The 24,688-nt window shown below is 42.4% G+C and overlaps 1 protein-coding gene and 1 long non-coding RNA gene across 3 annotated transcripts in view; one reads left to right on the top strand and one right to left on the bottom strand.

The window, feature by feature from the left end:
* Positions 1–16,175, bottom strand: part of LOC114623686 (carboxylesterase 1E) — a 28,348-nt gene extending 12,173 nt beyond the window's left edge. Inside the window, exons 1-7 of one of the 2 annotated variants that reach the window (XM_028770359.1) lie at positions 15,931–16,175; positions 11,475–11,682; positions 9,389–9,533; positions 7,687–7,820; positions 5,844–5,997; positions 3,456–3,560; positions 2,561–2,665 (exon numbers count right to left, since the gene is read on the bottom strand). In XM_028770359.1, the coding sequence (XP_028626192.1) occupies positions 2,561–2,665; positions 3,456–3,560; positions 5,844–5,997; positions 7,687–7,820; positions 9,389–9,533; positions 11,475–11,682; positions 15,931–15,982 (903 nt within the window). In that variant the 5' untranslated portion in view covers positions 15,983–16,175. The remainder of the gene's footprint in view (positions 1–2,560; positions 2,666–3,455; positions 3,561–5,843; positions 5,998–7,686; positions 7,821–9,388; positions 9,534–11,474; positions 11,683–15,930) is intronic. The other variant, XM_028770360.1, reaches the window with a different exon arrangement.
* Positions 16,176–16,273: 98 nt separating this feature from the next.
* LOC114623688 lies at positions 16,274–21,270 on the top strand. Its single transcript, XR_003711813.1, has 4 exons — positions 16,274–16,429; positions 18,406–18,632; positions 20,409–20,454; positions 21,052–21,270. It is a non-coding gene; the product is annotated as an uncharacterized LOC114623688 (long non-coding RNA).
* The last annotated feature ends 3,418 nt before the right edge of the window (positions 21,271–24,688 follow it).

Here is a 24,688-nt window from a genome sequence, read left to right as displayed (position 1 = left end):
TGTGTGTGTGTGTGTGTGTGTGTGTGTGTGTGTGTGTGTGTGTGTGTATTGTGTGTGGAGGGGGGCAGAATCAGGGTCATTGGAGCTCTGGAAAGACATCTTCTATGGGTACCTGTCCTTCTCTTCATCTTTCCATCTATGTATTCTCCTCCAACACCCCATGGTTCCTCTGCAGAAACAGTGGAAACAATGTGATTTATATGGGCATATGAAGACTTGAAGGGAGATAGTCAAATGGGCTGACACAGGCTAGAATGGGAGGAGATAACGCTTGCTTAGCCCTCACTTTCCTCTTCCTTATTCTGATGTCGTAAGTTTAAGGAACTACAAGTGCCATGGAGATGTGCCCCCAAATATAAAGAGCAGTTCAAAAATACCTACAAGATAGCATAGAGTTTATACCAAATACACCAGTAACATTTGGAGAAAGTTGGCTTCCAAAGAGATGCCATGTAGATCTTGAGTGTTGCTGTCTTCAGCCTTCCTGGGAACAAACCTCCCGCATAGAGAAGTTAGCCAGAAATGATGGCCAACAGAGGGACAGAGACTGGCAAATGCTAAGTACGATCTCAGCACCTGGATCTAGCTACATCCTGAGCCCTCGCTGCTCCTGAATGTCTTAGGTGTTAGTTACTGGAAGGCTCAGTCACAGCACATTCCTGAAGTGAATGTTTTAGTCTTATATTGAAAAACGCCGATGCCCATGATTACTGAAATTCTTTCTAGTGCACGCTTTCCTGTGTTTTACATTTACCATATTCAATGTGGTTACAATGTGACACTTACTAGTGAATCTGACCCATGTATGGAAAGCAACTGCATTATGGGTATACCAGCCAAGATAAAGATCTGTCTCTCAGGCTCTCTCAGACTCTCTTTCTCTCCCTTCACCCCTCTTTCTTGTCGCTCAATGGATAGTGGTAGAAGCACCTTAAAAACTCTTAGAAAAATGTCATGTGATCTTAGGTTTTCTGGAATTTCCCAAAGATATAAAGTAACCTTGTATGTGATTGGCACTCCTATGGATGGAAGACATATATTCCCATTCTGGATATTCAAATAACTGTGAAACATACATCAAGGAAAATACCTGTAATACCATCGCTGAAGATGGTGAAGCAGGGACTTTTCAGAGAACAATCAACCAGATACATAGTGAGGCCGTCTCAGAAATCCAAAACGAAAAAGAAGATAGCTGTTCTTAACTCTGAAAAGCATAGACTTCAGTATTTTTTTGGCCTGATCTACTAGAATCCAAGACCTGAAGCCATATTGGACTCAACCCATAGATATACAAAAATAGACTATTAGAGATGGTCCATAGTGATCCATAAGTATCTTCTACTATGCAAAGTCCATATGAAGAGACCAGGCTCTCAGCTGAATCCTAAGACATCATTCACATGTGTTCCCACAAAGGGAATATTTATCACATCCCTACATCCTCTGCTTTTCGGATATGTGTCTTGTGACTTCCCTGTGATAACCAACTACCAAAACATCAGTCAGTCCTCAAATGTCACCTCTGAGTAACACCTCTTGGATGGCTGTAATGATGTAATTCCTCTCTTGCTGCCTGTGTCCTCGCTGCTGACCCGTTGGAGGTGAGGTGTTGCAAAGTCATCGACACAGACTCCAAGAGCAAGTGAGAAACATTTCTGCAAGCTCATCTGAATGCTGCTGCAAGCTCCTTTAATACCATCTACCTGAGCCCCCACTGGTCCCAAGAAAGCATCTCTTCTAAACAGCAGTTCCTAATTGGCTAGCATTATCTGCACCAGCAATCCTAGGTTTCTCCGGCAGTCCTCAATTAGATCCTTCTGCAGGAGATGCTTTTGAGGCTGTGTGGCCCCAGGTGTTTACATAGAAGTGGCCCCACTATTCTTGCTTCACTTTCTGTATTCCCCATACACTTAACCCATTTGATATATGATTGTTTTTCTCTTTGGATTATTCTGGTAAACAGAAAATATTCAGTCTATTCTGCATCTCCTACTCTGACATCATGCTCCCTAAATTATCTTGGTTGGATTTATGAAGATGGCCAATATTCATACTGTTGGTGGATTAGAAAGATACACTGACAACTGATTAAAGGATTGGGTGAAAAGTTACCGATGCTGACTGAATGATTCATAGATTGTAGACAAATTGAAAGTAAGTGACAGATTGTGATGTATCTATACTAGACGGATGGACTGGATTTAGTGAATTGGATGGAGGAAGGAATATCTGGAAGATAATAAATAGGCAGGTAATTATCCTTGAATCTATAGAAGTCTCTGGAAACATGAAAAAGTAGGTAGTAACTGTTACAATTTAGAAAGCTTCTAAGTCAGCCAAGTGATGCTTTATGATGAAAGAAGATACTGATGGTTTTTCATTATAAAAGATAGAGAAAAAAAACAATCTCAATAATACAGAAGGCTGCCACTGTTGCCAAGAGACAAGAAAATGTCCTGTTTAGTTTCTCCAAAACTGCAGAAGAATTGAAGTGAAGAAGTCTGGGGTAAAGTACAAGATTAGGGAGCATTGGAAGAGACAAACCAATTTCACCTACCAATTTTAGTGTGGTCTCCAAGAGCTCTTCCTCTGTCTTCTGTCGAAGGCAGTGAACCATGGCAGCTGAAGTGGTGTTTTTACAACCAGATATGACAGCAATTTTCTTCAACAGATCACAGGCCACAGTAAAGGTCAAGAGTAGTATTTATACCTCTGTCAATACAGCCTAGTGTTCTATCTAATACTCACTTTCTACTGATGATACATGATTGTCCCAAATTCTCAATACCAGCAGGTGTGGGATCTGGGCTTCTCAGAGTGTTGCCTCTGTCAGTAATTGGGATTTGATCCAAACTATTTAAATATTTGAGTCCATGCTACTTTATAATTTGTTAAGTGGAATCAGGTGTGGTTGCATATGTCTTTAATCCCAGCACTTGTGAGGCAGAAGCGGGTGAATCGTGGTGAGTTCTAGGCCAGCTTGGTCTATAGAGTGAGTTCCAGGGCAGCCAAAGTTACATAGTAAAACCTTGTCTTAAAAAAAAAACTAATTTGTTAAGTAGGCATAATATTGTGGATGTGTTAAGAGAAGTTGTGTCCAGTGTGGTAAGGAAAAAGAACCAAGAATTCTGTCTAGTGTACAGCTACTTCCTCCATGCTCTGTCTAGGTGTCTTTTGCCACCCACATATGAATTATATCTTTCCTATGAGGAAAAATAATACATGTGATGTGCTCAGGGAAATGCTTGCTGCACACTAAAACTTGTACTGAGTTGTCCTGTGTCTAAGGAACATAATTCACACAAAATCACTTCAGAACTTGCGGAGTTTGGCCTAGCTGTGCTCTGATAACAAGATCTAGCTGTTGAAAATGTCAACTGCATCCCATAGCAAGAGAGATTTGTGAGGAGAGAAGACAAAAGGACACAGGAATTGCTCAGGGTGGAATTTACCTCAGCCAAGGGCCTGGTGTTCTTCTTGACCAGGCCTGCAGTGAGGGCCACACCACTTTCAGAAATGGCCCTGTGGAAGAGATTCTTGGCCAAGGGAGACAACACCTGGCAGAGACAAGTAGAAAAAGAGACTGTATACTCACAGTGGCCCACAGGATTCTGTGGGACCAGCGTTTGGACCCTGTTTGATCACTTTAATAACTGGCATGAAGCCTCCCCCTTGGTTCTGCTGCCTTCTGGCCAATGTGGGATTGCCTCCTTGGCCCCACATGGCAGCCAGCACCAATTTTTACCTGACCCTGTGGCTGAACTTCATTTTGGCATCCCTCTGGGAATATTCACAGAAAATATCCAAAGAGAGTCAGAAGAAGGAAAGACTGAAAGACAAGTCCATTTCAACAGACGAGTGTTCATTCATACACCGAGTACCAAAGCAGAGAAAGTAGATTACCAAGCAAAGAAAACTGCAAACAAGCAGGCAGAGCTACCCTTGTAGCTGATAAAGTGTATTGCAAACTAAAGCTAATTATAAGAGATAGGGAACACTACATATTAATAGGGGGAAGAATTCATCTAGAAGGTACCACAATTATAAGCAAACATTTGGGGCCTCTTAATTTCATAAAACAATCACTAAAGGGACATAAAAGGCCACCTAGGACATGATGCAATAGTATTGGAGGATTTCAATAAGCAGCCCTCGTATTTGAAAATGTCTTCCAAACTAAAAATAAGCAAAGAAATCTCAGAGCTAAAATATACCATGGATCAACTAGTCTTAACAGATTTATACAAAATATCCCACTCAATACATAAGGAATACAAAGGCTTCTCAACTGCAAATGGAAACTTCTCCAAAATTATTATGCCACAGTCCAGAAATTGAAATTATTTCTTGTTTCTAATGAGTTCTCAATGAAATAAAAGTAGAATCAATAACAAACTATTTTAAAATATCTTATCTTAAGCATATTACAATATTGATATGCTTGAAAATATGTTGAAATTAATTAAATTTGTCCTGCAACCCATTCCAATTTATCATCAGATTGTAAATAATATATGGAAGAAATTAAAGTTATTAGATTGTAAGCATGAAATCAGTGTACCATATGAAAACATTGGAACCCAGGAATTAATAAAGAAAATGAACTGCAATGCTTTTTACATAAATTAGGAAATTATTTATAATATTTAGTTATCTCATCAAAGGGATGGCATGAAAAAGACCTTGTGCGCTCTTCCTAGAACCAAAATATTTCAGTTACTGAATAAAATCATCCTATGTGATAAAGTATCCAAAATAAGCCATGTGTAGAAGTATACGAATAGAGAATGCACAAGCAAAAACTAGTTTTTAAGTTTCCTTTAGGGTCAGAATTGAAAACAGAAGCTATAACTCTATATATTTATTGTGCAAGGAAACATCATGGCAGAATTAAACTAAAATGCAAAACTGAAAAAAGTTATGCAACATAAATAAGTGAAAGAGACACAGGAATATGTATACAGCACAATGAAAAGGAGAGAGGATGGAAGGCAGGTCTACAGGAGAGAAATGGTAGACACATACAGGGAAAGACAAAAGTTGTAGAATTACTACAGTAATACAAGTCCAAATGTCCTCCTTAGATTTATTTGTACTTTTCCTTATCTCTGAGGAAAAAAAGACCATTTTCCTCTATTCAATCACACGTTTAAAAATTATGGTGTTGGGTTTGCACTCTGATCAGTTCTCAGGGAGCGAGACGGTCACTGAGAACTCCCAGAAGTTTCCATAGATCCCCACAGTGTCTCCTACTCTTTGTCTCCTCACCAAGTTGATTCCTTATCAGAGTGTGTCCAAGACCTCTCCCTGTTGTAGCATCTGTCCATCCCTCCTCACAACCGTCTTTCCATTCCCACCTGGACCCTCAGTCCCAGACACTGTTGGCCTTTTTACTGGGTTTTAAAAGCCACGAGGCCACTTAAGATGACCCCTCCTAGTGCTCTAGTTCCCTCAATGTGTAGGTCTAGCTTGGAGCCAAATAGTGATACCTGATCTACCTCAAACCCTTCCCTTTTACCATCTGCAGTCTACTTTCAACATGTATCTGCCCACCCAAGGGAATTATATGTTAACACGGTGAGCAAAGAGAAAGATAACTCAATTAATTGAGAAGAGAAATAATATATAGCAGGTGCTTTTTATGGTGGGGCATAAAAGTACTTCTTAGAAGCCAAGAAGGGCTTGGTTCTAAGTTTATCACTATCTAATGCTGAACAATTAAAGTACCAATCTGAATCTAGGTATTGAAAGCAAAGTTCCTGTGGCTGGGCTATCTGGTCTCCAAGGGATCCTAACAGCAGACACCATGCTTAGTAAGGCCTGGTGCCAGGGACACTTACAAGAATAGAGACACTTTCACCTCCTGCTGACTCGCCAAAGATGGTCACAGAGCCTGGGTCCCCTCCAAAATTGGCAATGTTGTCTTGGACCCAACGCAGTGCAGCCACTTGGTCCAAGTGCCCCCAGTTCCCCTGGCTGTGTTCATCCCCTGTGCTGAAAGAAACCAGGGTGAAGGTAGATATGTCATGGCTTTATTCTCAGAGCTAGAAGTGGGCTGAGGCTCTTAGTGAAATAAGCTGTGCTCCTACTACATGTGCAGTCCTACTACATGTCTTCACCTGCCTCTCATCTCTCTATCAATGTGCTATCTGGTACTCTAAAAACTGTGTAGCCTAAGAGCTAGTTAGTGCTTATTTGGAAACAAGACAGTCAAAATCTGCAACTTCTGAGTGTATTCAGTTCACACTGCAGAGCATAATAAACGGGTGGGAAAAAGTTTTAGTATCAAGTAATGAAAGTTCTTTGAAAATAAAAATAAAACCAGCTTACAAAAGATGTAGGAATTGGAGCAGGGGAGGCTTTGACTAGTACTTCAGACTGCAGGACCAAGAAGAGCCTATCGGGAGCAGTGCTAGCTAATAGAGACCTGAGTATAATGAACATATAGGCTTATGAGTATCATAAGATATTGCTGCTTGTTATAAGAAGCAGCAGCTACAAAGGACCTCGGGGCCGTGGAAACAATCGTCTGAGTGTAGCTAGCAGCAGACACAGGCTGGGTAGGTGTTGAGAACCTTGGCAAGAGATTCCACACGTGTATGGAAATGATTTCTAGGAGCAAGATATGATTCAACTCGTGTCTGTCATAGCATTCCGGCTATTCTGTAGAAAACTCATGCCTTAATAATAACAGGTTTATTTAAAAAAATCCCACTGGTTATAACAATAATACAGTCCTAAACTGTAAGACTTTAATCAGAGTGGAAGCAGGGAGTGGATGATAAGTAGATGAAGCCAGTTTGTTTTGAAGGTAGAGCTGAAAGGACTGGTTCCTTGATTAGATGTTGAGTTTAAGAAAAAGTGGAGTCCAACGTGTCCTCCAGGCTTTTATGTCAAGCGTGCAGGAGGCAGCATGGCTAGCACCAGCACAGGGGTGCAGGAAAAGGAGGAAGGTTATGTTCTTTTCCCTCTGCTCGAAGTAGCAGGAGCATGGCGTAACTCAGTCCATCTCCTACAGCAATGTGCCCACTCTGCAAAAGGTGGTTCAGAAGTAGCTGTTATCTATGCCTGGAATCACAGAGGGAACAACACACAAATCAGCTTAGAAGCAAGTGTAATAGGTGAAGAATTAATGGAGAGGTGAGGTCCATTAGCGGAGGAGTGGAATGCATTCTGAAGGAGCCTGGCAGAAGTCTATAGATATTTGACATCACTAGAACTGAGTCCTGGCATCTGTTCTGGCAGTTGTTATATTTTGATGTGCTCATACAAAAGAATGATGGAGTACTAGAGCCTGTAATGTGTGAGGTCCAGTGAAAGGCCATTAAGCCACTGGGTGCACTGCCCTTGGTGGGCTCATGACACCAGGGTTAGTTCCCCAGTGAACCAGGTATAAAAATAGCAAGGCTTCCCCAGCTTCTCCCTCCAGCTTTGTGTCTCATATGTGATCTCTTCTGCATCATAAAGATTCCATTTCTGTCTCTCTACCATATTGATCTCAATATGAGGGACCACACCAGACCTCAAACAGAAGGAAAAAATGTATCTTGGATGACCAGCCTTTGAAATTCTTAACTCAATAATATTTTCCTTATAAATATCTCAAGTATTGATCTGGTATTCTGATATGTAATACAAAAACAGACTAACATGGGGGCTAGTTGTGGAAGAATTCAATTCTACCTGAAGAATCCCCAGATGCCCAGACGGTATTGAATGACCACTACCACCACATTCTCATGAGTAGACAGGGCCAGTCCATCATAGGTTGATGCCCCACCTAACACTAATCCACCTCCGTGGATCCACACCATCACCTGGAAAAGGACACAATAACATAGATTATCAGAAAGCTCCTTCGAAGGTCCAGGCAAACATCAAACCTGCTCAAATGCTTCTTCCTCAAAATCTTCAGTGCTGGGGTTGCATATTTGAGTCAAAGTCTTCTCTAGAGTGGACTTTTCTCGACTAGTCTTTTTTTTTTTATTTGGATGCAGGGGATCACACTCAAGGCCTTGAGCATCCAGGCAGCTACTCTACTACTAAGCTACACTGTTGTCCCTCTTATCTATCTTGTTATCCTCCACTAGTCCAATAGGGCTGAGGTGGTGATCAGAAGAAGGGAGAGGAATCAGTGACAGAGTAAAGAACAGCATCAGAGCCAGGGGAACACCCTGCAGCTATTATAGTGCCAGAGGCAGGCACTGTGACAGTTGGGGACAACACAGCTGTGTCAGAAGAATGGCAGAGTTGACAGCAGCATCAGAAACACAGCAGTAACAGAGACAGCAGGGGTCATGACATTAGCAATGTCAGCAGAAGCATCAATAGTTGCAAAAATGCAGTGGTAGCTACCACTCTAGAAATAGCAGCCTCAATAGTGGCTATAGCAGTGAGAGGCAGATGAAATATCCCAGAGAGTAATGAGGACAGATGCAAGAGGAACCAGAGCAGTAAAGAGGAGTGTGGAGAGCTAAGGCTTGTAGAGGAATAGGACTACAAAGGCCAAAGAAGAGAAGGTACCAGTCTTGTCTGTTATAAGAGTTCTCTGAGCTACAAGGTCTTATGGACCCCAAGTTTCAGCCACTCTTGTTCCTGGATGGAACAGTAGCAATAGCTGCTATCAGGGGATGGGGAATCCCGATATACAGGTCTGCAATCTGTAATGCTTGCTGTGCTGTAGTGCTGGGGAATCCCAACAACTAACTAAATTGGAAGCTACAGTGCTAGTCTCTGCCTAGGGCATGGAGTATAGCCTGGAAGCTACTCTCTAGGGGAAGGGACCCCTGGCCTCTGTAACTGCCAAAGAATGTGTCATTATAGGGGTAATAGCTCCTGTTTCCGAAGCATTTTCAACATCTGCAACACAGCAGGACATCTGCCCCTAGCTGTGGGCTACTGCCACAGATGTTCTCAGAAGCAGTTCTTCTTACTGACTCACAATTCCTAGGGTAAAGGAACTGCCATCACATGATTGGCAAATAACTATAGGTAATCAGTTTTTTCTTCTACATGTGTGAGAAAATCAGGGAAGATTAAATTCTAGCTATAAGGCCATCTTCCCCAAACACCAGTTTAATATATGAGGAAACAAAGTCACAGAGGGTTAGAGAAGTTACTCAATGTTGTACTGCTTTGGAGACTCATGCAATGAACGGTACATCACAAGCCACATTCCTAGATTTTGGTGGACCCAGAAGTCAGATACTATTGCTTGATGTTCCTGGGGAAAATCAAGGGAAAATGTCTTTTATGATGAACAGAAGCTCTGGGTCTCTGAATTGGTTCATTGCTGTGGTGCCCTGCCTCTAGCTGTTTTAAGCCCTTCCGGTTGTACTACGGAGCCATGCTGAAACTCAGAGGTTAGAACAGTTCCACAGCTTACCGGCAGTCTGTCACTCTTTGTCAAGTCAGCAGGAGTGTAAATATTTAGGTAGAGACAGTCTTCAGAAAACTGGAGAGGAATGGTCTCTCTTCGATTTGTTAGGAGGTCATTGACTATTTGCCCTGTCACTGGGTCTTGGGAGCACCTATAAAAGGAGAAAGAACACCGAGGTTCTACCAGATACAAACTGGAGACATTACCTGGCATTCCCCATGCACAAGGAGATATAATTCTGTGAATTGCTATCACCCAATGGGGACACTGAAATGGAGATACCCCAGGAACCATGGGAACTGCACCCTAGGGCTTAGTCTCCTTGTCCTACAGCAAATGAAGAACTTACTATGTCTCCCTTCCCAGAGACTTAGATCTGCCCTGGCCAAGATGAACAGAGAACATATGTTGGCTTGCCCTTGGAGATGACACTCCTTGAAATGCCTAGACAGGGTCCTGTGCTCTGTTGACCTTTGTACAGTGGGCCGAAAAGTTGACTGAGGTTCTCTACCAGGTGAACACGGTCTAGTCCTGGGGTGACTGCCATCAGTCACAGAAATTCTCTCAACTGGCAGACCTGTTGAGGTATCAGCATCTCATCAGTAACTCGAAAGACTTGCTTTCCAAGTCAGTTTCACCCACGCTTAAGTTGGGTGACCCTGGGGAATTTCCTGACCTGGGTCCCAATCTGCCAGGTCTCAATAAGGAGACTGCTACGTGCAAGAGCTTTGCAGCCCTGGCCTGCTAGGATTCTATGGTCAACTACTGGAGTAATCATTGCTGCTCTCATAAAAGATTTCAAAAGGCCTTAGAAGGTTAGAGTTACCAATGCTACTGATGTCTTCCGGTGAGGAAGACTGATTTACATTATATGCTCACACATTAATGCCGTAGGTGAGCCCCAGGGTGGGTTCCAGCTTCATCTGTATCTTGTAGATGAGAAGACAAGGCACAGGGTGGTCAGAGAACTGATTAAACATCTCACCACTTTGAAGACCCATGCTGGGCAGTGCTTATATTCTCAGTACTTTACAAGCCATGTTCCCAGATCTCAATGGACCCAGGAGCCAAGCATTATTGGCTTGTAGAAGCAGCTGCTAAGACCCTCCGATATCAATGAAAATGGTTCTACATTTCATTCTGAGAACCTTTCTTCCATCATGGAGGGAAAGGGTATAATAGTCATAAAGCAGTAACTCAAATGTCAAAAGAGGAATTCGTTAAGGTCATGAGGATTTCAACACACAATAAAGATTGACTTAACATTTATTATTGTTATGATCATTACATATTCTTTGTTTCCTCAAAGGCAGAATAAAATTATTTCACTAAGCCTAAGGTTTATGCAGAGTTTGTTAATGGAGATGCACTGGAGAAAATTTAAGACTTGTTCAATAATTCTATTTCTTGGGACTTATCCTAAAGTGTTCATGAATATGTGGAGTAGTTCCAACAGTTCATCCTGATCATATGTTAAAGAGTTGGTTTATGTCATGCAGCAAGATGCTGAAATTAAGGCAATTAAGAACAACAGTATAAGAGTCAGTGGCAGAGGGTGACTGAGGCTGCCAGCATACTCTTAAGTGAGGAAGGCATTCATCAGAGCTGTAGAGGCCTGTGACGGACAAGAGACTGGAAATGTATCAGATGGCAGTGACAGCTGTTTCTGAGTAGCAACCTGTGTAGGGTCACATTCCTCAGCTTGGCATTTTTATCTCCTAACTCTTTCTTCTATAGGAAACACTCATTAAATAAAAAACAGAAAACATATAAAACAGCAGGAATTCAAGTAGTACACTATGAAGAAAGGGTTCTAAAAGACTGGGCAGTTCTAAGTATTTCAATTTTCCACCATGTTTTTCTATTTCTAGCAGTCCGAAGGCTTTTGTTAGGGATGAGGAAACATATACTGTAAGCACACAGAGAAAAAGACCTTCTGCAAAGCTGAGTGGGGACATGGGGAGGTTGAAGTCATCCACAATGTTCCTGGTTCCAGAACAAAGTAGAAGCCAGTTAGAGGACATGACCCTTCCTATGTCACTGTGAGGCAGGTTTCCTCCAAAAGAGGCACAGGTCCACCCTTGCGACTTACATAGGAGGGTAGGAGGTAGCGTTCTTCACAGAGCTCCAGGACTCTGCAGGTTGTGGTGGAGCAAACCTCAGAGATCCAAGAGGGGGCTTGGCAAAGGGAACTCCCAGGAAGACAGCCACAGGCTGTGTGAATCCTTCTAAGCTGACATACTTTCCCAGGACTTTGCCTTGCAGGGTGTCCACCATGGGTGCTGAGGATGGGTGTCCTGCTGGACAAGAGAAAAAGAGAGCACATCAGGGAGGAAAACTCAGACCAGGATTTCTAATAGGGTTCTCATTTTCTAAGCATGATATCTTGAATTAACTGCCACAGCCCTGTAAGCCTTGGTATCTTCTCACATAAGATAATGATGAAGAAAACAGACCTTATTTTAGAGGGCTGGTGGAAGGGGTAAATGGGAATGACACAAGAAAAGCATTTAAACAAAGAGTAGTGGCTACTATCAATGTTTGTGACCTGGAGTATAATCCTTAAAACTCTCTAGAAACATGTACCCATTAAAGACTTGGTACTGTCCCATCATAGTTGCACATATATTTAATTCAAACACTCAAGGGGCAGAGGCAGACATATCTCTGTGAGTTCCAGCTAGCCTAGTCTAGAGAGTTCCAGGACAGCCAGAGCTATACAACCAAATCTTGTCTTTAAAAAAATAATAATAAAAAAAAAATCCCAGAGCTGAGCTGCATGGTGGATGAGAGGATGAACAAGAGATCTCTACTCCTCTCGGGAAGCTGACCTCATAGGAAAGGACCATGGAGACACTTGGCCTAATGTTGAGTTAAAATATGTGTCCAAGGATGAGCACTTCTGATTTTTGTCTCAAAAGAAGAACTGCTGCTTATGGCAGGTACAAGAGTGAATGGGGGAAGGTGTAGAACATACAGAAAATGTTGATTCAAGAACATGCAGAACATCAATAGCACATAGAGCAGAATAGAGGGTCTGCTGGGATGAGTAGCACACCACCAAGCAGACCCTGTTAACAGTTAGTTGTACAGCAGTGAGAAAGAAGGTCCTTGTAAAGGATGGCCGCAAAGTCCAGGCTTTGGTCTTACCCAGTGGACAAATACAAAGTCTGAACAATTGCAGAGTAAAGGAAACTATTAAGTTCTAGGATATTCCTCCATTGGCTCTGAGTTGGATCATCCAGAGTAGAACATTTTATGTATTCCACTATATCTATATAAACTTCTACATATCCTATATGCTTTCATATGCCTCATTTTACAGAGTAGACAATCATTTTTCATTTCTCTATTTCTTTTTTTCTGTCCCAACTTTATTGTTGGATCTGAGAGAATCAGCCTGACCTTCCTTCAAGAGACAGGGCATTTGTACACACCTTTTCATGATCACCCATGTCTGCACTTACATGGTTAACCACCTCAGTGCCTCAGCATCCTTATCAGTAATTTCTTTACTCTCACTTTTACAACTGCTCCCATATTTGTACAGAAAACATACCTCCTTCTGTATTTGTGGCATAGTAGAAAATGACTCCAGGATTTCACCTAACAGAAGAATAATCCACTTTATTGGAAGTGATATACTGAAAACAGTGAAGAAAACAGGGATCTGGGATGCTAGCTATCTACAAGTTAAGTACTGAAAATTTTAAGTTGTCTCTTACTGTTATTCCCTGCTAATTAATATAAAATATTAAGTTAATTTTTGGAAGAAAGTTATGTATCCTCAGATTATGATTTGATGACTTTTATTTTACTTAACATTAGGTCATCAGGACAAAAACCCATTTTAAGTCTAAACTATATTTATAAAAAAGAAGAACAGCCATTAATACTGGAAAATCTTTATGTAAAATAGGTTACAAGCTGTAACCATGCTTTGTGTAACTAAAACAAACTCAATGCTTCCTTCTTTTCCTTGTTGTTAGTTATTATCAGTCATTTAGCAAGGAACTTTCTGGAAAACTTATATATTAGGATGTCTGTGGGTGGTAACAATGTGAGCTGCTTTATATTAGACACTGTCTATGTTTTTATAACTAGGAGAAAATGTCATAAATTAATATGAAGATATAAATGAGAAAGGAAGAACTGATCCCTGCCTGATGTTGAAGTCACAGGGAAAAAAGAAGACTAAGTATCAGGATCTGATTCTGGCTCAGTGAGAGGCAGGTCCTACTGAGACGCTGGTGAGGCGTTCTAGGACACAAACTCTCTGCAACGAAAGTTGATAAGAGGTGAGTGAAGTTAAGTGTACATGGCAGCAACGTGTGCGACCACTCTGCCAGTGCCACTGTGGAATGACAGAAAGGCTAAAAGCAAGAATACAGGGACAGCTACAACAGGGGTTAAAGATGTCTACCATAGGACATCAGGACAAGAGCACAGCCCTATAGAAGGACTGGGATAAGGGGAATAGGTTGGAGAAGATGCTGAGTGCTTTGAAGAGGTAAAGGGAGCAATCTCTGAGCAGATTTGGGCATAGCCTCCATCAGGCCAATATCAACCTCCCACTGAGTTAGAGTGGATAGGAACCAGACTTCTCAGCATAAGAAGTGTTTGGCTCGGGCGGGAGCTATGAACAAGGCCAGGTATAGTAGTTGTCACTTACATTGTGTGGAGTGCACATATCGACATCACGAGCAATCTCCAGTGTAATGGCTTTTCAGTTCCTTTAAAGTGTTTCTCCAAGAAAGTTTACTAGGTAATCACAAATGATCCCACTCATCAGAAGAACATGAGCTTGCAAACAACTTCTGTCACATACACACACACACCACACACACACACACACACACACACACACACACACACACACACGATGGAAATGGCATAACCAGCAGCAAAAAAATGCTCCACCCCAAACCCGGTTTCTTTCTCTGCTTTACTCTCATCTCCTGGCTTCTCATATAGCCACATGTAGAGAGAGAAGATAAAATCTATACAAACTCTAGGCTGTCAATGTTCTTGTAGACAAACAACAGCTCTGGACTTAGGAATCATAGATAGGCTAAGGTGGTGTTTGTGATGTGCATGGCCCTATGGATCTCAGCTCAATTGCTAAGATGTCAGAGATAAACGCTGAGATTCAATATGTAGTCTTGTATTAACCATGAATTTAATTTACTCATCTGATGCATTGACATATGTTATTTTTCTCACTATATGGGAACTGTGGCTCTTGGGGTACATCAAATCCAGAGCTGCTATCCCATATACCTCTTTTATTCATGTCTCCCCTCCTGGGCAATTGTCTTATGGGCTGTAGTCACTTACAACCATGTACAAGGCAACTAAGATAGCCTGTGACCAAGAATATCTTGGGGGGAAAAAAAGGATTCTTCAGAAGATGCCTCAAGGAAACATCTGTCTATAGTTTATCCATCCTTCTACCTCCTAACTGACCATAGACCTTTCTTGTCATACTCCACCCCAGTGGTGAATCCTTCCTTTGAGAGTAAAGATTAGCAGACTATTATCTTAACATCCTTAATCTCTAATTTGATGACCTGACCACACCTCCAATTTCCTATTAATATGTTCCATTTTATTTTACTATAATTTTAGCATGTGTGTATGTATGATGTATGTGTATGTATGCGCACATTTGTGAGTGTGTAAGTGAAGGCATTTGCATGCAGTGGTTCACATGTGGAGGTCAGAGGACCACTTTACACCCTGCCCACACTACCTGGTTTAAAATATGGTCCCCTTGTTCTTTCCTAGGTCCCTTATATACTAGACTAGCTAGTAAGGACCCTCTGGGCATTCTTCTGTCTCTACCTCCCATCTTGGCATTGGAGCACTTGGATTGCAGTCCTACCACCTATGTCACATGGACACTGGGAATTCAAACTTAAGTCCTGGTGCTTACACAGCAGGTGCCTTATCCTGCAATCTAGCTCCTCAGCCCTGATACACTTCATTTGAAATCAACCCTCTCATTTATCTACCCTCTTTTCTCACCTTCTCTCACCTAGGCCCACTCTAAATACTACAGAAGGAGCCACCTAAGACATCTTCACAGTGACCCAGTGGGGAGAGGACTGTCACCACTTCTGTAGAGACAGGATGACACAAGTTCACCATACTGAGTACTTTGCCTGAAGACAAGTGGTTTGGAAGTATTTAGCTGAGATTCCGAATTTTCTACCAAGCTTTTTTCCATGATCAGGTAAAAATGTATACGAAGAGATAAGGAGGAAACAGACAGATTTCCTAACCTCTTTTGTGACACATGGGGCTAGCTCATTGCCCTTCTGTACCTGCCATGTGATATTAAGTCTCAGAGTGTTTGTTTTTCTCTGACTCAGCATGTCCACTCACTCCAGTAGCTGGTCTGGGTGGGATATTTGTCTAGAGAGTGAAAATGGCTAGGAATCAAAGCTCGCTACAGCTTTATACTTTTGTCACCTCTGCCCACCTCTACCTGGTATTAACTTTTTATATGTACGCCCGCCACCTGAATATTTGTATTCCATACTCACCCCCTGCTGTGAACGCTGCAAGAGACACCAGGATCAGAGCATAGAGGCACATGGTAGAAAGCTACAGGCTTGGGGGACAGAGAGATCTCCAGCCTATGAAAAAGGGGACACACAGATCCTGCCCCACTCCTGGAGATTATCAGAAAATTCCTCTCAATCAATTGTATGATACCAGAAAAGAACAATCTTTCTATTCCAAAGAGCTCTGCAGGTTTCTCAGGCTATCACTAAGCCACCCCCACTCAGAGTTTACCCTGCTTTATCTAAATTGTTTGGACTCTACACTTAGATTGCAGGAGTCCACAAACTGGCTGGACAACTTCTTACATAAGCATCTCTCAGCAGGGCATTCACACCTCTGTGAGCTCTTATTTCCCAAACCCAGGCTCCAGCTCAGCAGACACCTTCAAGCAAGGTGACTCTTTGGTCTGGGGTCTTCACATCAAGCTGGAAGAATTCAGAGCCCCTCACAGCCACACAGCTGATGATCACCAGAGAGGTCAGAGCACACCTCCCAGCTTCTCTTTGCTGATAGCGTTTTAGATCTCATTTTGGTAACACTCTTACATTTCATTCATCATTTTCTTTTTGCCGAAGGTATCTTTATAAGATTCCTGTCAAGTGGTCTGGCCTTCTGTCATGCACTGACATAGTCAAGGATCTCACAATTGTTCAGAGGAGAGATTTGAGAATAGGCATTCTTACATAAATGGATGATGTATTTTTGTTTTAATACTTTTTAAGCTAGCCTCCATAGTAATGGGTTTTATTATGAAGATTGAAGCAAATTTTGTTATTATTGGTCTTTTTCTAGTCTTCTCCATCCATTTGTGTCTCTCAGCTCATCCCTTCCACACTAATAGCCCCCTTTTGTACTTTCCTCCTCTTCCTCCTTCTTCTTCCTCTCTTCCTCCTCTTCCTCCTCCTTCTGCTTCTTCCTGTCTCTCTTTCTCTCTCACACACACACAAACACACACATCACACATCACACACACACATACACACACACACACACATCTCTCTTTTTCTCTCATGGACTCTTCTAGCTTCATGACCAATTGACAGTATACATACAAAAATATAAACATTAATATCTAAAACTATGTATGAGAAAAAATGTGGTATTTATCTTTATGAGTCTAGTTTTAATTAACAGAATGATTTTTATTTGCTATGATTTCATTTTTTTATAGTTGAATAAAGTTCCATTTTATAAATGTGCCTCTATTTTCTTCATCCAAATGTCTATGTTTGGGTGTCTGGGCTGATTAATTTCTTAGCTACTGTGAGTACTACAGCAGTAAGTATGAACTATAGATACCACTTTGGCAGGATTTATAGTCTTTGAGACATATATCCCAGGGCAGTTTAGTTGGATCATACACTTCTGCTCTATACTTATGAGAAACCTCTATTTTCATTTCCATAAGTTGCTACATCAATATACACCCACAAATAATTATTTGTCCTTCCAAACAACTTCATCCATTTTCATTGTCATCTACTCACTTTTGTTGCAAACAAAAGGGAAGGAACACTACCAAACTCATTCTGTAGAGTTATTTTTGCCTTGATACTCAAAACACGTAAGGAGACAATAACAAAATAGTAGACTGATCTATTTATTGGCCATAGATATAAAACACTCAACAAGACATTCACAACTGAATTCAAGAACAAGTTAAGGGGCTGGAGAGATGGCTCAGCAGTTAAGAGCATTTCTTGCTCTTGCAGAGGTCATAGGTTCAGTTCCCAGTACTCATGCCACCTATAATCCAGGCTCTGGAAGGATCTGATACCCTCTTCAGATCCCTTCATGTATGAGGCAAGCATGTGACACACATATGTACATTCATACACATAAAGTAAAAACATGAAATTATTTTAAAAGAAATTCAAAATAGTTTGAGAAAAAGAGAGAGAGAGAGAGAGAAGAGCTGGGGGGATAGGGAGATGAAAAGGAGCTGAGAGGGGAGAAACATTAAAATACATTGTGCGAAAAAATTAAATAAATAGAAGATAAACTTTAAAAACAGTTTAAAAGAAATATATTAACAAAGCTGTTTGATCTCAGGGAGGCAAATTCAGCATATTCAAATCAATAAATGTAACACAGCATGTAAATAACTGAAGATAGGTGCAGAAAAATCAAGAGCAAGGCTGTAAAATCTTGCTGACAAGAGAAGGGACATAAAACTAATAATATATATGGTTTAGCAATTTTTGACATACCAATTATAACTCACTGAGATAGAACCAGGAAAAAAAATCCCATTTATAATATCTTTAAAACTACCTAGTGAAAAATATAACCAAGGAGGCCTAAAAAGACTTCTATGATGAAAACCTTAAGACACTAAAGAATGAAACTGAAGAAGATGCTAAAATGTAGAAATACACCTAATGTTGTGGCTGTTTTGGGAGAATTGTCAGTTTCACTGGATAAACAAATTCTAACATGACTTGCAATTTCAGTTCTATAGAATTGAAAACAGGGACCATACAAAAACTAGTCCACAAACAGCAAACTGACTTCTTGTCGTCAAAAGGGGAAAGCATAAATTCTATCAACCAATGAATCAATCCGTAAAATTGACAGTCTACAGTACAGAATACTATTGAGCCATAGAAACATACTACAAAGATAGAACTTCAAGATATGATAAATGAAAGAAGCCAGACTGAAGAGCCAAAGGCTGCGTGTAAGTATAATTATATGAAATGTCCAGAAAAAGACATCTTTGCATTAATTTGAGGACATACAGTGTTTTGACTGTAGAGCATCAGTGCTCAGATTAACCTTGTGATTCATGTTAGTGGATCAGGGCTCAGTGTAGCTGAGGGACTGCCCACATCATGTCATATGAACAGCTGATATCAAGAAAATCCGATATGATCATAGAACTATATTCTCAAGCACTGTGTCCTAGTGTCAAATGTTTGGGAATAACCAACTTAGCAGGGTACTGAGTGTAAGATTACGGCATGCAGCTTAGACAGACACAGAAGACCAGCCGCCAGTTCCATGGGAGGGAGTTTATTTAGGGTGGGGGGCGGGGGAGAGAAACGGAAAGAATGGCAAGGAGAAGAGAGGAGAGGGGAGGGGAGGGGAGGAGAGGGGAAGGGAGGAGAGGAAGAGAGGGGAGGGGAGGAGAGGGGAGAGGAGAGGAGAGGAGAGAAAAGAGAAGAAGAGAGAAGAAGAGGAGAGAAGAGGAGAGGAGAGAAGAGAGGGGAGAGGGAGGAGGAGAGGGGACGGGGAGGGGATGAGAGGAGAGGAGGGGAGGGGGGGAAGGGGAGGAGAGGAGGGGAGGGGAGGGGAGGGGGGAAGGGGAGGAGAGGAGAGGAAAGGAGGGGAGGGGAGGGGAGGGGGAAGGGGAGGAGAGGAGGGGAGGGGAGGGGGGAAGGGGAGGAGAGGAAAGGAGGGGAGGAGAGGAGAGGAGGGGAGGGGAGGGGAGGGGAGGGGGAGGGGAAGGGAGAAGGGAGAGGAGGAGGGGAGAAGAGGGGAGGGGAGGGGAGAAGGGGAGAGTAAGGGAGGAGAGGGGAGAAGGGGAGGGGAAGGGAGGGGAGGAGAGGAGAGGAGACGAGAGGAGAGAAGAGAAGAAGGTCGGGGAGGTCCCAACTATTTGTGTGGACGATGACGTAGCTTTTTCCCAGGTAAAGGTGAAGTAGCCAGGTGAATTGTGGGAGTGTTATCTTGGTTGCCTTGGCAATGATGTAGAAGTCGCCTGGCACCTGAATGTGACATCACTGAGTTCGGACTTATACTAACACTGAGCAGATATATTACTGAACAGTGAGACAGCTGGGGTGTCTTCCCTGCGATCTCCATAATCCTTCCCTAATAAGTATGTGTCTAGTATTTCTAATGACCTTTTCTACATCCTTCAAGATCACAGTAAGGATGGGCAATAGATGCTGTGTGGGTCTATCAGAAGAGTAGATGACTAAACAGGAACCCTGTTCCATAAAGAGGCAATGGCCGGGTGACAGGAAAGCTCTCATGATTCCTGTTTTCGGTCTCCCAGCATGGATTTTTGTGGAGACATCTTCAGAAGCCAGAATTCATCAGTTTTTCACTCACTTTACTGGAGAATGAAATTATTTAATGACATTTTCTAGTTCCATCCATTTGTCTGCAAAACTCATGATGTCCTCATTCTTAATAGCTGAGTAGTAGTCCACTGTGAAAATGAACCACATTTTCTGTATCCATTCTTTTGCTGTGGGACATGTGGACTGTTTCTGGCTTCTGGCTATCACAAATAAGGCTGCTGTGAACATAGTGGAATACATGCCCCTCTGGCATGTTGGGGCATCTTTTGGGTGTATGCCCAAGAGTGGTATAGCTAGGTCTTCAGGTAGATCTATTTCAAATTTTCTGAGAAACCTCCAGATTGATTTCCAGATTTGTTTTACCAATTTGCAACTCCACCAACAATATAAGAGTGTTCCTTTTTCTCCACATCCTCGCCAACAAGTGCTGTCACCTGAGTGAGGTAACTCAGACCCAAAAGGACATGCATGGTACGTACTCACTAATAGGTGGGTATTAGTCAAAAAAAAAAAAATACAGAATAGTCAGGATACAATCCACAGAACTCAAGAAGCCTAACAAGACAAAGGACCCAAGTAAGGATGGCTCCTTTGAAGGGAGAAGAAAGCAATCACAGAAGGGAAAAGGGAAGGAGGGATCTGGGTGAGGGAACAAGGAGGGGTAGAGGGGAAGAGGACTGAAGCCATGAGGGCCAGCAGAAAGAATGGAAACAGGCAACCTCAAGAAGTAGAAGGTGAAGGGACCCTCTAGAATATACCAGAGACCCGGGTGATGAGAGACTCTCTGGATTCAAAGAGAGGGACCTTAGATGAAATGCCCTTCAATGGGGAAAGGAAACTTGTAGAGTCTAACTCCAGTAGAAAGACAGGGCATCAAGTGCATGGATGGGGTTGAAATCCTCCAGTCAATAACTGACCCAGAATTGTTCCTGTCTAAAAGGACTGCAGGGACAAAACTGGAGAAGAGCCTGAGGAAAAGGACGTCCAGTGGCAGGCCCAAATTGGGATTCAGCTCAGGGGGAGGCCCCAAGGCTTGACACTATTACTGATGCTATTGTGTGCTTAAAGACAGGAACCTACCATGGCAGCTCTCCAAGAGGCCCAACAAACAGCTGAAAGAGCCAGATGAAGATACTTATACCCAACCAATAGACAGAAACCTGGGATCCCTGTAGTTGAATTCATGAAAAGCTGGAAGAAGCTGAGGAGAAGGATGACCCCATAGGAAGACCAGCAGTCTCAACTAACCTGGACCCCCAGGATCTCTGACACTGAGCCACCAACCAGGCAGCATACACCAGCTGATAAAAGGCTCCCAACACATATACAGCAGAGGACTACCTGGTCTAGCCTCAGTGAGAGAAGATGCATCTAAACCTGGAGAGACTTGCGGCCGCAGCCAATGGGGAGTCTGGTAGGGTGGGGGTGGCCCCCCCAGGTTGGGACATCCTCTTAGAGACAAGGGAGGAAGTATTGGATGAGGTACAGTCAGGGGGATAAAAATTGGACTGCAAAAAAGATTAAAGACTACTAATTCTTCTACTACTACTACTATTACTTCTACTAGTAGTAGTAAAATAAAATTTCAATCCCTTTAAAATATCCAATATCTTTTTCAATTCAAAGCCTTTTTATAATTCAAAGTCTCTTAACTGTGAGCTCCAATAAAATACTTTCTTCAAGAGGGAAAACTATCAGGGCACAGTCACAATCAAAAGCAAAATCAAACTCTAACCATCCAACGTCTGGGGTCCACTCACTATCTTCTAGGCTCCTCCAAGGGCTTGGGTCACTTCTCCAGTGTGGGACTGCATAAGGGTATCCTGGGTCATGGTTGAGCAGGTGCCTAGAACCCCGAGATTCTGGGTGGAATTCTGCGCGAGAACCGGCAGGAGTTCGGTCCCCCCCATCATCCAGGATCCTGAAAAGCAGTCACGGTCTCCATAGAGTCACATAGGCCAGGCTATAGGCCTCAGGCCCTAGGGATTTACATACTAATGAAGGCCAGAGGGCAGAGCAAATTAAACATGCCTCCCCCAGATCCTCCCCCTTTCTCCCTCCCTATATAACTCGGGACTGTCCTGAGTTTTTGGGGGTACGCCTAGATCCATCTATTATCCACCATGACAATAAACCTTTTTGGAACCAAGGACTTCCTCGTGTTATTGAGGCCTGCTGCCGCCAAGGCCCTCAGGCCGCTGGAACCATAGGACTTCTTCCCTAATGTGGGACCCGCCACGGCGGCAGAAGCCCCTCCGGAGCTTGTGCCGCTGTGGAGGCCTTCTTAAATTTTCCCCACACTCCAGCACTGCCCTTTCTAGACACACATTGTCTTCGAGGCTCCAGCTGCCTGTACACCACTGCTGCTGCTGTTCTTGATGGTCATCTCATAGTACTGGCATCTCCAAATACTGCTGTCTTCTGCTGCAACTGGACTAAACTTTCACAAATAGCCTCTCATAAGCTCTTTTCATGGTTCTAACCCTCAACTTCTCTGTATGACCCCTTCAGTCCTGGCCTTTAACTGCCATTGAGGCTGCACCTTCGCCAATGGCCTCTCCTGGCCTATCACAATGCCAATCACCAGATGCTACTCCTTCATGTTTCAGAACCAATACCACCTGGCTGACTCTTAATTACCAAGTCTGGCTGCCAACATGAGGTACAACATGAGTAATGCAAAGGTTTCAATTTAGTAGTTCTGGTGTCTTGTTAATCATAGCTGATTCTTCAGCTAACCAAAACCACAGAAACTTCACAATCAAAACAGTGAAGGCCCTGATGTGAGTCTTTAATCTTTCTTCTGAAATTTCATAAGCCAGGCCTCCATTGTTTTCCCTGTAGTCAACATTATCTTCAAAGCTCCTACAGAACATCCCACAGAGCTCTTAACATACCAATGTCTTTTTTACCTCAAAGTTCCAAGGTCCCTTCCACAGTTCTCCCAAAATCTTGCTCACGATGTCACATGAATAGCCCACTATGCTGATACCAATTTGTCTTAGTCAGGGTTTCTATTCCTGCACAAAACATCATGACCAAGAAGCAAATTGGGAAGGAAAGAGTTTACTCAGCTTACACTTCCACATTGCTATTCACCATCACCAAAGGAAGTCAGAAAAAGAATTTACACAGGGCAGGAATTTGGAGGCAGGACCTGATGCAGAGGCCATGGAAGGTACTGCTTACTGGCTTGCTTCCTCTGACTTGCTCAGCTTGGTTTCTTGTAGAACCCAGGACGTTCAGCCTAGGGATGGCACCACCCACAATGGGCCCTCTCATCTTTGATCACTAATTGAGAAAATAAAGCTGAATCTCATGTAGGCATTTCTTCAAGGGAGGCTCCTTTCTCTGTGATAACTCTAGCTTGTGTCAAGTTGACACACAAAACCAGCCAGTACAAAAACAGACTTCTAGTACTTGAATACTTATCTCAAAGATGCTTTTGAAGAAACCCAAAGACACTTCGTCCAAAGTTCCTTAATTACCTTATCCTTGTGTTTGCTATGAATGAAAGTTAGTATCCTTTAGAATTTATATGCTGAAGCTTTATCCCCAAACATTGTAATGTGACTGCAGTTGGATATAAACTCTTTAAAGCAGTTATAACAACAACACAAAATTTTGACACAGACCCTAATCCAATATGACTGGTGCTATCACATCATAAAAGAAAATCTAAACATACAGGACATCAAGGGTAAATGTGTATAGGAGGCCTACCATGTGTGGAGGCAAGGAAAAGGCACTCTACTCTATCCAAAAAAAAAAAAAAACCAACCCTGTTTGCCTCTTGATCTTGGACAGCCAGATTCCACAAAGGTGAGAAAATCAGTATCTCTTGTGTATCCATCTAGTCTGTAATATATCTATCTCTGGCAGCCCAGTGGACTAGCATCAAAACTGCTCAGCAGAATCTAAGGCTGAGCCTTGAGTATGGGATGCTTAACATCCTACAGAAGGTCCAACTCGAAGGCAGGAACACAACCCGAGACAGCCAACTTCCACTCTGTGGTAGCTGCTAGCTACTTCTCATTCTTAAGGTACTAGGAAGATGTCCTAACTGGCAACAGACAGCTTTATTATGAGAAAAAAATACATAATCTTTTAAACAATTTCCATATCAATTCACCTGGCCAAAAGTTGGGGGTGACTCTTATATATTACCAAGGGGCAGGGCTGAAGGCTTAAAAAGAGGTGGGTAGAAGAGGCAGATTGTCTTCCTTTCACCATGGTCGATTGGCAAGTGTACTCTTGTTCAGATCAGACAAATGCCAATAACAAAAATAGAGCTCTGTACCAATATTCAACACACAATCCTCAGAGATCATGAGTTCTTCCTCCAATGTATTTGATGACATTTCTGGAAACCGAAAATTCAAAAAGGGATGTCTGTTAGCATTCATTTGCTAACTGGCAGGATGTTGAGCCCTATCCTGAGGGTGAGCACTTAGTGAGAGAATCAGAATCAGTTCAAGTGAATGATCAACCCTGACAAATATTGACCAGATGTTGAGGTCCTCCCTCTTATCAGGAAAGACATTTGCTCTTTAGAGGAAAGGTAAAACCCCCTCCCTGCATCTCTGCCCACATGGAGCAATATCAATGTTGTCCTAACAAGTCAGGGCAGTGCCCAACTATTTAGCAACACATATATACATTTATTAATGATGTTGTCTTTGCCCTAGTTGGCTGGCCTTTGAAA

Source organism: Grammomys surdaster, unplaced genomic scaffold (genome assembly GCF_004785775.1).
Source record: "Grammomys surdaster isolate TR1022 unplaced genomic scaffold, NIH_TR_1.0 201, whole genome shotgun sequence".
NCBI lineage: Eukaryota > Metazoa > Chordata > Mammalia > Rodentia > Muridae > Grammomys > Grammomys surdaster.
The sequence above is the reverse complement of the archived record's forward strand: the minus strand, read 5'-3'. Positions and strand labels throughout refer to the sequence as shown.